The sequence below is a fragment of the Canis lupus genome, chromosome 16 (genome assembly GCF_011100685.1).
Source record: "Canis lupus familiaris isolate Mischka breed German Shepherd chromosome 16, alternate assembly UU_Cfam_GSD_1.0, whole genome shotgun sequence".
Classification (NCBI taxonomy): Eukaryota; Metazoa; Chordata; class Mammalia; order Carnivora; family Canidae; genus Canis; species Canis lupus.
The window spans coordinates 26300826-26315094 of NC_049237.1; the positions used below are offsets into that span (position 1 = coordinate 26300826).

Sequence of the window (14269 nt, forward strand, 5' to 3'; positions counted from 1 at the left end):
TGTTTAAGACTAGTGGAAGGGGAGGTGGGAGGGGAATGGGGTGACTGAGTGACGGGCACTGAAGGGGACACTTGAAGGGTCGAGCACTGGGTATTATACTATATGTTGGCAAATCGAACTCCAATAAACAAATATACAAAACAATAAGACTACATGTTCCCTAACCCTAAAAGTAATGCTATTTCTTTTATACAGAACTATATCAGAAGACAGCAATAATAACAGCACCCTGTCATAGAGTTAAAGGTGAATTGAAGATGTCAAATTATTTAAGATCGTCTTTCATGAATTTTAAAAAATTTGTTAACAATACTTCACTATGAAGAGACAATTATTCCACATTCCATAATACAGATTCTTCATCAATGTCATTTACCAAAACAAACACTAAAAGCATTTGATAATTTTGTTTTTATTAATTTAGAAATTTTAATGTTAACTAAAATTAGCTGGAGATTTATTAACCAACAATTTTGGTAATGAGAAATTACTTTAAAGAGAATTTGAATATGTTCTTAAACTATTTATGAGCAATTATGCATCCTAATCCCATACTTGAGGTTCCTATTAGTAGACTTACACAGATTGACTCCTGATGATTACATTTCTTCTTCACTAAGACTTTGTGGTTATTGTTATTCTGATACTAAAATGAGGAAACAGACCTAAAGAATTTAAATAATTCCATGTGTTACAGAATTTTAGTAAGTTTTGAGCTGGAGTTTCATTTAAGACAATAAGACTCCTGGGTAATTCTTAAGAACTCTACAGTTTTGACACATAGACTGATATATGCCTGGTGATGGGAAATGAAATTTACATTTACTGAGGATCTATTAGATGCCAGGCAAAATTGTAAATACACTGTCCCTCCAGAGCAGTAAGACAAGTCTTTGCTATAAGATGGCATAAAATTTGCATCTGTATATATTCAATATACATATCAATATATTTTCTGTATATGTGTGTAATTATATACATATGTCAGAATAATCTGTATATATTCAAAATTATAAGTTATATACATAAAAAATCATAATATTTGACATATTAGACCTATTACTGGAAGTAAATGTAAAAATTCAACTGCATTCTTCCATATCTGACTTTGTTGGAAAGTTAAGCCAATGGATCTCTTTCCCATCTGCCACCAAAGAAAACATTCATAACTACTACCCTCCATGTTAAATGAGCTTATTTCTCAGTAGGGTTAATTGAGTTGATGGTAAAGGAGGAGATGAATAGTGAATTGTTTTAAATATGACTAAGTAGGCCCAATTCAGCAAGGGATATGTAAGCAAAGAATTGGGGGAGGTGCAAGTATTTCCTGAGTTTAAGTATTTGAAAGGAGGTACTTGACTTCCCAGGGGCAACTCACATGAGGCTTTTATTTAAAGGTAAAGTGTACAGTGTAGCAAAGAGAGGGCAGACAAGCAAGGAGCACCACAGAGACACCTCATGAACAGGTTCCTTATTTTAAATTTTAAACAGCCCACTACAAATTCCACTGCCATTGTGTTGGCAAAAAGTGAAACCAGGGACCTGGCTTTCCCAGAGATAAAGATAGAGCTTTTCCATTCCAGCTGTAAATCAACTTTTTCTGACATAGGCATAGAGCTGGCAGAGGTATCCATGCATATACCTGGGCGGGAGCTTTCCAAGTACATGAATGATCCAATGAAACAATAAGCCAGGAATGTTTGATGAATAAAAGTCATGTCCATTTAGCTGGAGCAGAGTTAGCAAGAGGGCTGTGGTAGTAGTAGGTCAGACAGTAAAACTCTTGTAGGCTGTGGGAGATTTGGGGGCCATCTGTGTTTTATTCCCTGTGAAAGGGGGAAATGACTGGAGGATTAAAGTTTCAAGCACCTGACTTCCACTTTATAAGTCTGGTTTGTTAATAAATAAATAAAATAAAATAAAATAAAAGGTTGGTGTGTTGAAAATAGTCTGTATGATGGTAAGAGTAGAGGTGGTAAAACTAGTTAGTGGAGAAACTACTGCAAAAATCTAGGAGGGGAGGGATGGAACCTCTGATCAGGGATAGTAAAGATCGTTTTAGGAATAAATTTTGAAGGTGACCAACAGAATGAAATGACAGTTCAAACATAAAGTGTAAGAAAAAGTGTTTAAATAATGTTTATTGATAAAACAGCAAGATAAGCAAGGTTAAATGTAAATGTAAATACGTACAAAGGTAAATGTAAATGCAGTTTGTGCTCTTAGTACATTTTAAAATTTGTGTTAAAATTTATGAACATTGTGAGAGAAATCTCCATAGGTAATCATGAGCCATGAAAAGTGGCTGGTATGCCATGGCAAGAGGTTTGTTTTCTCATTTCTCATTTCTCTTAGAGTTTAAGGGATTCAGCATGACATTGTTTGTTACAAATTTCACTGGGATAAAGTAGGGAAAAAGTCAGACTCAGCAAGAACCAGAAATGTGTGAGAAGGGCAGGATTGAGCAAGAGACAAATAATAAAGTTTTGGGAGATATAACAGAGATAGACTCAAAGGAGTGACTGGATGGGTGTATTTGGGTTAGAATACTAGAGAGCTACAGAGACAAACACTTGTGACACAATAGATGACACGTTTAATAATGACACATTGCATAGCCAGATCAACATCAGTTTGTGTTGGGAGTGACCCTGTGGAGCGGGTGAAGAATGAGTTTGGTTTTGAACATGTGTATATATGTGGGACACCTGTTGGAAATGCAGAGGACTTCTGGAAGTATTCTTCCTCTGTGGATAAAAATAGACAAATTAATATTTATTTATTCATATATTTTTTATTGTTATTTTCCTCTGTTTTATTGTTGGTGATTCTCTTTTATCCATGTGAATTGTTGAAACTGTGTAAATAAAATGTGTGCGAATACCACTTTATAATATTTCCGTTTACTGGGGCTGTTACAGACAATTTAGGAAAAAGAAAATTGGGTTTAAGAATTTCATGGAGCACAAGCATAGACTGTAACACTATAAGGAGTGTTCTATATGCTAATTACTTCCTACATTTGTAGTTGCATGATAAAATGAGATAGTTTTGATTAAAAATTAAAATTTAACATTTCTATTTTTCTCTATTTTATAACAGTGTTTAAAAAGCCATAGGTTGGGAAAAGAGTATTACCAAGACATTCACCATTAACTCTGATCTGAGAATGAAAAAAATCTACTAGTCTCTCCTTTTGTTATGGCTTAAAGCTTTCAATTTCACAAATAAAAATAAATCCTGAGAGTGAAAGTATGTAGGCTTGTGTCTATTAATTCTTTTACCTGCTGTGATGCTTTAGGAGGAAATAAGCAACATCGCCTCTTTTGAACCAGAGAAGCTCTCAAGTCCCAATCGTAAATATACCATTGTTCAATGCTGCTGCCACCCACTCTCAGATGCCCAGGGCCATGCTAACTGTTCTCTTCTCAGGAAAAGACATCCACTCCATACCTTTCTAGTAGCTCACATTTCCCTGCTCTATCTGTTCCAGGCTTGATATTTAGAGGAAATGTTGTTAGGTAAGGCCAGCCCCAGAATGCTAACATCATTCTATCTTCAGGGAATTGCTTGAACTGAGTTCCTGGTCATAGATAACTATTGTGTCTCCAGGTGATACTTCCTTGGCTTCAGGTAAATTGAGATATGGGATATATCTTTGTCCTTGCAGGAACATTTCTGACACAGAATTGGAGTCTTGTTGCTCCTTCTTCACGAGCTGAGCTTTTCTGGATAAGATTTTCTTGCTTCAGTGCCTTCCTCCCCATCTTCCTCTTACTGAGATGAGTGCACTTCTACATACCTCAAAGCATTGTACATGGATAAGAGAACCATCAACCTAGGTGGAGTCTAATGAGAAACTACAGAGTCTCCATCAATACACAAAGATGCTCCTGGTTTAGGGGTAGGATTACTTCACCACAGAGACCAAGAGATTCCTTGGTCCATCAACTGATGAAAGGATATACATTGTATGGATAGTGATCTATGCACAATGAGTATTATTCAGCCATAAAAAGAAATGAAATACGCCTCTACAAAGTGGGTGAACATTTGAAACCATTATGCTAAGTAAATAAAGCCAGTCACAAAACGCATATGTTATTCCTTTGTATGAAATATGCAAAATGGACATCTATAGAGACAAAGATTAGTGATTGTGTAGGGCTGAGTTGTTTAGGAGGGGGATAAAGAGCTGGGGGTGAGGGGTGGTGATAGCACACATCTATGAACATATGAAGAATCCTAAAAGCAATTGTACACTTTAATGGGTGAATTATATGGTAAAATAATTAGATATGATGATTCTACCATGACGTTTCCTCAATTCTCACTGCCACTAACTTATTTTAGGTCATTGTGATCACTGGCCCGTCTTATTTTAATAAAAAATTTGAGGATCCCTGGTGTAGTACTGGCATGCCCATGTTTTAAGCCTGATGAGTTTAATGTTGCAACTGTTGACACAATTCATGCTTGCAATAGGGTGTACTGTTGACACAATTCATGCTTGCAATAGGGTGTACTGGGATAAAAGGAGGTATAGATGAGAGGTGGGTAGAAGTTGAGTTAGATTTTGTACTTGTGTAGTTTAAGATTTCTCTTAGGATATTCAAAGACAATTTCATGCTCTTGTCCACCCTGGACATAGTTCTTATTTGCCTCCTTGCCCTTCCCTGCTAGTGCTTGAGTAACAAAACACTTAGGTTTCCTTTCCTTTCTTCAACTGATTACAATCTAATACAGTGAGAATAAGCATGCAGTTGAAGAAATATGCTTTTTGATTGCCTTATCCAAGACCAAGTTCACTATTCTTGATTTTTCCTTATTTGCAAAGATAATAAAGTCAGCAGTAGCACGATTTAGTAGAAAATTTCTGGTAAGAATGGTTAACATTTCTATTTTCCTCTTCTACCACAGCAAATAAAATACATGCCAGAAAACCATGACATGGCCAATCAAAATTACCAAGAACTTCACCAGAAAAGCAAATCCCGCTCATTTGCCCCTATATCGCTACTGAAGAGTTTAATCAATGTAAATTTAGCCAGAACAAATCAGTTACGTTCAAATGCATAAGCTTGTGTCTGGTGCTGGCTTTCCGTGGGCCAGTGGAAGCCGCTGATTCGCTCTGCAGCCCTAAGTGTGGGCCAGCGCGAGCTGAACGCAAGCGCAGTGCTCACCCGCAGCGCCCGGTCAGCGTGCTGGACTTCTCTGAGGACTCCAGCCCACGAGCCTCAGACCTGCCCAACGGCCTTCAGCCTTGGGCAGTGCTTGCAGCGCTCTGGCTCAGCCATGTTCCTTCTCTTTGCACTGCTCTCTGAGCTTGGAAGACTGCACGCCCGCCTGGGTAAGACCACAGTAGCCTCAACTTCCTTTTCTTTTCACTCCAAGCAGGGCCCCGCTCTTCCAGGAGAGCAATTTCCTTTTCTCTGGGACCTCTACCAACCCCCCTCCCAGTTCTCCTGCTGGTGCACTCCTTCACATCTCACCATTCCTCAGGCCAGGGTAGGTGACTGAGGATGTTGGCCATGGCATCCTCTCTCTGAATCAAGCGTCTAGGGTTTTAGCAGCTGAAATGCAGCCAGTCTTCCCAGGTCAACCCATCTGTGGCCAGAGGTTCTAGAGGGGTAATTACCGCCCTCAGTTTATTCCCCAGAGTTCCAAGAAAATGAGCCCTGAAGTGGTTCTGGAAATGAACAAGATGGTCCTGTAAAACTGTAATGTCTACTTTTTACTTGTTTGGATCTTAGCCGTTTTCAGCGTGCCACTGAAAATCTAGTGAAAGCTGTGCACTAAGGAGGGTGGGCACATCTATATACGTTTACTTACATTTTGAGACCACACCATGTACTCAGGATTAAGAACCCATGCTTAACTGAGATGATTGTTGAAGAAAAAAAAAATTTCCCACTGCAGATTCTGAAGGAATATTACTGCATGTCACAGTCCCATGGAAGATAAGGTCAAACGAGAGTGAAAATTCAGAGAAGCAGGTAAATGATCAAGAATATTTGTTTTATAATTTAAATTTTAAGGCTCTTTTAATTTACCTATTAAATCAGATCATACTGCTCTGTACTTGCAGAGCACAGAATTTTCTTTGTGCTATTTTGTACATTCTGATCCTTCTGTTCCCACACTTCTGTGCCCTTCTCTTCCTCTCTCTGTCCCTTCTGACATACTCACACACAACTTCCAAGAAATACTGAACTCTTTTCAGGAATCATACTGCTAGAAAAAAATCAATATGAAATACATATAACAGTGGCCCAGCCTGCAATTTATACAAATTTGTGAATCTCCACTAAGTGGCAGAGAAATGGTCTAGAGGAAAATTTTGACCCAGAAGCATCAGACTTCATAGAAGTAATGGCCAAAGAAAGAAAGAAGGAAAAAAATGTCATATTTGCTTGCTTATGATGAAAAATATTACAATAGATAAATATTAACTGTAAAAAGAAGAATGCTTATATGCTATATTTAAAAAGTGATTAAATTGAAGGCATCACTTTATTTTCTTGACTAAATTATGTCAAATTAGTATAGTTATAATGTTTGAGATTAAAAACAAGGTCATAGTATAGAGGTTTAGATTTCTATGTGTTTAAAAGTGCTGTAGTCAATATACGGTAACTCAGAAAATTTTTCAGGTTTAAGGAACAATTTTTGAAAAATTAAGAATTTGTTAACTCTATTTGGACATACAGTATCAGAAGTTATTATGATTAAATTCTACTAAACAATTATAATAAAAATAAAATATGTGAAAATGTACTTGAAAATAATAATAAAATAATTTCCTTTAGAGTAGTATTTCATACGCTCATCTCATTTAATTCTCACACTGACCTTCTGAAGTAGAAAGGTGATATATATGCTGATTTTTAAAAAGAAGATTAAAAATGTTAAGGGCATCAAACCTATAAGTTTCAGGACATGGATGACCCCAATTATGTTACAAGTAAACTACTTTCTGTTGAATAATTCTTAGCATAAAAGTTTTTTTCTGATTTACTTTTGTTTGTACATTGCCATTGCATGATTATTTTTTTTAAGATTTTATTTATTTATTTTAGAGAGAGATAGAGACCATGAATAAGGGGAGGGGCAGAGGGAGAGAGAATCCTAAGCAGACTATGCAATGAGCATGGAGGCCAACTTGGGGGTTTGATCCCAGCACTCTGAGGTCATGACCTGAGATGAAATCAAGAGTCAGACCCTTAACCAACTGAGTCACCCAGGTACCTCTGCATGATCACTTTAAATTTCAAACTGTTAATTTTGAATACTTGTCACAAAGCATATGTCAATATTGCAGGACATGAAATAGTTTTACACAATGTGTTCGGTACCTGTCTACATTTTTTGCATTCTATATATGGAATCCCATAAGCTGTTTTCCCTGTGATAGAATATGCTAATGTTCTCCTTTGATTTCTAATATAGACATCCTTTATTTCTCCTATTTTCTTCTTTTAATCCCTTATCATCCTGCATCTTTTTAAAACATTATTAGACATATGAAAGATTCTTTTTCTATGGACTTTCAGTATGTTATATATACAAATATATGCATATATAATTGCATATTTATATATATATATATACATACACATATATGTAAATCTCAAGGAATCTGTATGGGTATAGGAATGAATATATATATATATGTGTTATGGAATTCTGACTTTTTTTAAAAAAAGATTTTATTTATCATGAGAGACACACAGAGAGAGAGGTATAGACATAGGCAGAGGGAGAAGCAGGCTTCATGTAGGGATCCCGATGTGGGACTCAATCCCGGGACTCCAGGACCACACCCTAAGCTAAAGGTAGACGCCTTAACCACTGAGCCACCCAGGCATCCCAGGAATTCTGGCTTTTACAGAAGATTTGGGAATCTGCATTTTTATATTATGCCTTTTGATTGTTGAATGTGTAAAATATTTCACATCACTGGTCCACTACATCAATTGGAAGTACCTCTATGCCATTACACCAATTGAACAATCTCCTTGTGACTTTATTTTGTACATTTATTCATGTATCTTAATCTTCAGTAATCAGATCTTATGTAGTTGGCAAATATCTTTGTCTTTGGTTTCAATTAGGCATATATCTCTCCATATATTTGTTTTTCTCTTACAAAATATTATAGTAAAACATACATTATTTGTTTTTCATAAATCAGCCATTTGAAGGTATCAATTACACACCATGGAATGAAATTATTTTAAGTTGTAAAGTATGATAATATTAATATATTGCACAGTTACTATACCTATGAATAAATAATCTAGTCAAAATATAGAACATTCCATCATCCCAAAATGAACACTTGTGTCCAATTTCAATCAATCTCCCCTCACTTGTCCGAGTCAGCTATCAATCTAATCTCTGTTATTCGTTTGTTTTGTTTTATTGTTTTGGGTTTTTTTTCTCTCCAACTTTTTTTTTATTAGATTCAGAGGTAGAATTTAGTGATTCACCAGTTACATATAACACCCAGTGCTCATTCCATCAGATGCCCTCCTTAATGCCCATCACCCAGTTACCCAATACCCCCATCTACTTCCCTTCTAGCAACTCTTAGTTTGCTTCCTAGAGAGTTTAGCACCTCCTTTGGTTTGCCTCAATCTCAATTTTCATCTTATTTTATTTTTCCTTTCCCTTTCCTATGTTAATATGTTTTGTTTTCTTAAATTCCAAATATGAGTGAAATCATTTCGTTTTTGTCTTTCTCTGACTGACTTATGTCACTTAGCATGATACCCACTAGTTCCATCCATGTCATTGCAACTGACATTTCATTCTTTTTTGATGGCTCAGTAGTATTCCATTGTATGTGTCCTACATCTTCTTTATCCACTCATCTATTGGTGAACACTTGTGCTGCTTCTCTAGTTTAGCTATTGTGGACATTGCTGCTATTAATGTGGGGTGCATGTACCCCTTTGAATCATTGTTTGTCCTTTGGATAAATACCTGGTAGTGCAATTGCTAGGTTGTAGGGTAGCTCTATTTTTCACTTTTTGAAGAGCCTCCATACTATTTTCAAGAGTGGCTACTTTGCATTCCCACCACAGTGTGAGAAGTTTCCTGTTTCTCCACATCCTTGCCAACATGTGTTATTTCCTGAGTTGTTAATTTTAGCCATTCTGACCAGTGTGAGGTGGTATCTCACTGTGGGTTTGGTTTGTGTTTCTCTGATGCCAAGTGATGTTGAGCATTTTTTCATGTGTCTGTTGGCCATTTGTATGTCTACTTTGGACAGTTTTGCCTCATATATTTTAATATAAACAGCAGCATCCAGAATGCACTATTCTGTGTTGTACTCTGAATGTTTCTGAGTTTCATTTATGTTATATGTTTGTTAGTATTTCATACATTTTATTGCTGACTATTGTATCTTTGTGTAAAATGTTAAAATGTCCTTAGGTGCATCTATTTGGGATTCTTGTTTCTCAATGTAGGCATTTATTGCTACGAGCTTTCCTCCTACTTTTGCTATATCCAATAAGTTCTGGTATGTTGTGTTTCCCTTTTCATTTGTCTCTAGAAATTTTTTATTTCCTCCTTAATTTCTACTTTGTCCCATTGGTTGTTTATGAAAGTATTATATAGTTTTCATATATATGTTAATTTTCCAGTTTTACTCTTATTATTTATTTCTAGTTTCATGCCATTGTAAGATACTTGGTATGATTTCAGTCTTGAATTTGCTAAGACTTGTTTTGTGGCCTAACATAGGGCCTATCCTACAGAATGTTCCATATGTCCTTAGGAAGAATATGTATTCTGCTGTTGTTGGAAAAAACATTCTATATATGTCGGTTAGGTCCACTAGTCTATAATGTTGTTCAAATCTGCTGTTTTCTTATTGATTTTGTCTGGATGGCCTATCCATTATTGAGAGGGGGGTTTTAAAGTGCCCAACTATTGCCATGTCACTGTTTTTCTCCTTTTAGCTCTGTTAGTTTTTGTTTTACATATTTAGGTGCTCTGATGTTGGACACATAAATAATTATAATTATTATACTTTCTTGATGGATTTACCCTTTTATCATTAAATAATGAATTGTGTCTCTTTTCACCATTTCTAGTTTTAAGTCTATTTTGTCTGATATAAGTATAGCTACAGCTGCATTTTTTGTTTTATTTTGGTTTGGTTTTGGTGACATTTAAGCCTTTTCTCATCTATTTGTCCTCAGTTTCTGTGCATCTTTAAGGACAAAGTGAAACTTTATAAGTAGCATAGCTTTGTTCCTTGTGTATTTAGTTTGTTTGACTTATTTAGTTATTCTATGTATTTTGTTGTTGCTTTAAAAATATTGTTTATTTATTTATTTGAAGGGGGTCATGAGTGGGGAGAAGGGCAGAGGGAGAATCAAATTCTCTGAACAGGGAGCCCAATGCAGGGCTTGATCCCAGTACCCCAGGATGTTGATCTGAGCCACCTAGGTGCCCCTGTTCTATGTATTTTGATAGATGAATTTAATCCATTTATGTTTAAAGTAATTATTGATAAGTAAAGACTTACTATTATAATTTTGTTTATTATTTTCTATTTGTTTTATAGATTCATTGTTTCTTATTTCTTATCTTGCTGTCTTTTCTAAGTTTTGAAGTCTTTTTGTATAAATATGCTTTTAATTCTTTATCATGTTTCTTTGTATAATTGTTACAGATTTTTTCCCTTGGGGTTACTTTGAGGACTAGATATAATAATCTTAAAATTATAAAACCTTATTTTAATCTATTAACAACTTAATTTCAATAGATTTCCAGAACTTTACTCTTACACTTCTCCCAATCACATTTTAATTTATTGCTGTTATAATTTACATATTTTTATATTGTGTATCTAATAACAGATTATTGTCATTATAGCTATTCTCACTACATTCGTTTTACTTTCTCTCAAATAACTTTACCATTTCTTAGAAGGCAAGTCTAGTGGTAATGAGTTGCTTGAGGTTTTCTGTTGTTAAGTGTTCAATAGTCTTTATTCCTCCATTTCTTTTTTTTTTTAAAGATTTTATTTATTTATTCACGAGAGACACACAGAGAGAGAGAGGGGCAGAGACACAGGCAGAGAGAGAAGTAGGTTCCGTGCAGGGAGCCCGACATGGTACTCGATCCTGGGACTCCAGGATCACGCCCTGGGCTGAAGGCAGACGCTTAACCACTGAGCCACCCAGGTGTCCCTATTCCTCCATTTCTGAAGTACATCTTCATTGGATCTAAAAATCTTGGTTGATTGTTTTTTACTTTCAGTATTTAGAATATATCACCCTATTCTTTTCTGGCCTGTAAAGTTTTAGAAACCTGCTGATAGTCTTATGGGGATTCCTTGATATATAATTTATCTCTCTCCTCTTGCTGCTTTAAAAAATCTTTGTTTTTTACTGCTGAAAATTTAATCATACTGTGTCTTAGTATAGCTCTATTAGGGTTCAATCTCTTTAGAGTCCTTTGGCCTTCATGGATCTGGATGTCCATTTTTTCCCCATATTTATAAAGTATTCAGACACTATTGCTTTGAATATACTTTTTTTCACTCTTTCTTTTCTACCCCTAAAGTCTTGTAATGCTACTATTATTTCTTTTCATTATTACCTGCAAGTCTTATAGGCTTCCTTCATGCTTCTAAAATTATTTATCTTCTTGCTTCACTGACTGGACAAAGACCTCCCTGGGTTTATTGCACTTCATAAATACTGCATTGTTTACAAAATGGAAGTTTATGCAAACCCTTGTATTGAACAAGTCAGCACCATTTTTCTATCAGTGGTTGCCCACTTCATGTTTCTATGTCACATTTTGGTAATTTCTTACAATATCTCACACTTTTTCATTATTATTATTATATTTGTTATGGTGATCTGCGATCAGTGATTTCTGATGTTATTACTGTGATTGTTTTGTGGCACTAGAAACTGCCCATGTAAGATGACAAACTTAACTGATAAATGTTGTGCATTCTGACTGCCTCACTGACCAGCCATTGCCTCATCTCTCTTCCTTTTCCCAGCCTGCCTATTCCATAAGACACAGCAATATTGAAATTATACCAGTTAATAACTCTACAGTAGCATATAAGTGTTCAAGTGAAAGGAAGAATCACAAGCCTCCAACTTTAAATCAAAAGCTAGAAATGATTAACTTAGTGACGGAGGCATATCAAAGCCAAGACAGGCTGAAAGCTAGGCCTCTTGCATCTGTTAAGTTGTGAATAGAGAGGAAAATTCTTGAAGGCAATAAAAAGTGCTACTCCATGGAACATAAATGATAAGAAAGCAAAACAGCTTTATTCCTGATATAGAGAAAGTTTTAATGGTCTAGATAGAAGATCAAACCAGCCACAACATTCCCTTAAGCCAAAGCCTAATCCAGAGCAAGGCCCTAACTCTCTTCAATTCTCTGAAGGCTGAGAGAGGTAAAGAAGCTACAGAAGTTTGAAGATAGTAGAGGTTGGTCCCTGATGTTTAAGGAAGAATTCATCTTCATATTATAAATGTGCAAAGTGAAGTAGCAAGTTATCCAGAAGATGTGACTCAGAGTAAATTCAGCTACCCTAAGCAACAGATTTTCAATATAGATGAAACAGTCTTCCTTTAGAAATCTGTGGTCAGATTAGGACACCAGTTTTGCTCAGCAGTTGGGGAAAAACACAGACTGTTCTTTTTGGTCAAGTGCTACTGCAAGCAGGACTATTTGAGGGACCATTCAGCTTGCTGTGTGCACTGGCTAGGTTCCTGAGTCAGGCAGCCTCAAGGCTGTATTCAATAATGAGCAGGGCTATGAATTGGTTTTCATGCCTGGACACATCAGGATAAACAGCTCTAAAGCCAATAAACTCTTTAGATATTTAGTTCAAAAATATTTTCTGCCATTTCATATGATGCCTTTTAATTTTGTGGATTATTTCCTTTGCTCTGCAAATTGCTTTTTCTGTGTCTACTGAAATGATCGTATGGTTTTTATCCTTACTCTTATTGATATGATGTATTATGTTGTTTGGTTTGTGAATATTGAAACTTCCAGGCAACTCAGGAATAAATTCCACTTGTGATGAGTGATTTTTCTTTTCTATTTTTTTTAACTGTATTGTTGAATTCTATTTGCAGTATTTTGTTGAGAATTTTTGCATCCATGTTTATCAGGGATATTGGCCTCTTTTTTAGTTGTGTCTTTATCTGGTTTTGTTATTAGGGTAATACTGGAACTCAGGATGAATTTGGAAGCTTTCTTTCCTTTTCAATTTTTTGGAATAGTTTGAGATGAGTAAGAATTAATTCTTCTTTAAATACTTTTTATAATTCACTGTGAAGCCATCTGTTCCTGATTTTTTTGTCCTTTGGGGGTTTTCTGATTCCTGATTCAATTTTATTTCTAGTTATCAGTCTGTCCAAATTTTCTATTTCTTCTAGTTTCAGTTTTGGTAGTTTATATGTTTCTAGGAATTTATTTCTTATAGGACTGTCCAATTTGTTGCCATAAAGGTTTTCATGGCATCCTCTTATAATTGCTTGTATTTCTGTGGTTTTGGTATTTCTTCTCCCTCATATGTGATTTATTTATTCGAGTCTTTTCCATTTTATTAGTTTTTTTCTTCAAAGAACCAGCTTCTGGTTTCATTGATTTGTTCTATTTTTTGTTTGTTTTTTGTTTTTATATTATTTATTTATGCTCTAATATTTATAATATTCTTCCTTCTGCTGGTTTGAGGTCTTGTTTGTTGTTCTTTTTCTAGCCTTTTTAGTTGTGAGATTAGGCTGTTTTCTGTTTTTGTTTTTGCTTTTTTTGGAGATTTTTCTTGCTTCTTGAGTTAGGACTATTGCTATAAACTTCTGTCTTAGACTACCTTTTCTGCATCCTAAAGGTTTTGGCCTGTTGTGTCTTCATTGACTTTTGTTTCCATTTATTTATTTATTTATTTATTTATTTATTTATTTATTTATTTATTTTTAATTTTCTGATTGACTCACTCATTGTTTAGTAGCATGTTATTCACCTTCATATATTTGTGGTCTTTCCAGATTTTTTTCTTGGGATTGAATTCTAGTTTGGTAGGATTGTGATCAGAAAAGATGCATGCTCTGACTTGGATCTTCTTGAATTTGTTGACGCTTGTTTTGTGGACTAAAATACAATCTACTCTGAATAATGTTTCATGGGCAGTTGAAAAGAATGTATATTCTGCTATTTTAGGATGGAATTTTCTTAATATGCCTTTAAATCCATTTGTTTTGGTATGTCATTC

At 35.3% G+C, this 14269-nt stretch overlaps 2 protein-coding genes across 16 annotated transcripts in view; both read left to right on the plus strand.

The window, feature by feature from the left end:
• The window catches only part of LOC475575 (A disintegrin and metallopeptidase domain 3-like), a 233712-nt gene extending 230457 nt beyond the window's left edge, over positions 1-3255 (plus strand). The window contains exons 26-27 of the mRNA XM_038559192.1: positions 196-246; positions 3103-3255. Of these exons, the coding sequence (XP_038415120.1) occupies positions 196-238 (43 nt within the window). The 3' untranslated portion in view covers positions 239-246; positions 3103-3255. The remainder of the gene's footprint in view (positions 1-195; positions 247-3102) is intronic.
• Positions 3256-5172: 1917 nt separating this feature from the next.
• The window catches only part of ADAM18 (ADAM metallopeptidase domain 18), a 183654-nt gene continuing 174557 nt past the window's right edge, over positions 5173-14269 (plus strand). For 4 of the 15 annotated variants that reach the window (XR_005371445.1, XR_005371444.1, XR_005371446.1 and 1 more), the window contains exons 1-2: positions 5183-5350; positions 5920-5996. Coding sequence is in view for 11 of the 15 variants with exons in the window: in XM_038559989.1 (XP_038415917.1) it covers positions 5296-5350; positions 5920-5996 (132 nt within the window). In the remaining 4 variants the exon portion in view is untranslated. Of the gene's footprint in view, positions 5351-5919; positions 5997-14269 lie in introns of all 15 variants that reach the window. The other 11 variants (XM_038559990.1, XM_038559993.1, XM_038559995.1 and 8 more) reach the window with 6 other exon arrangements.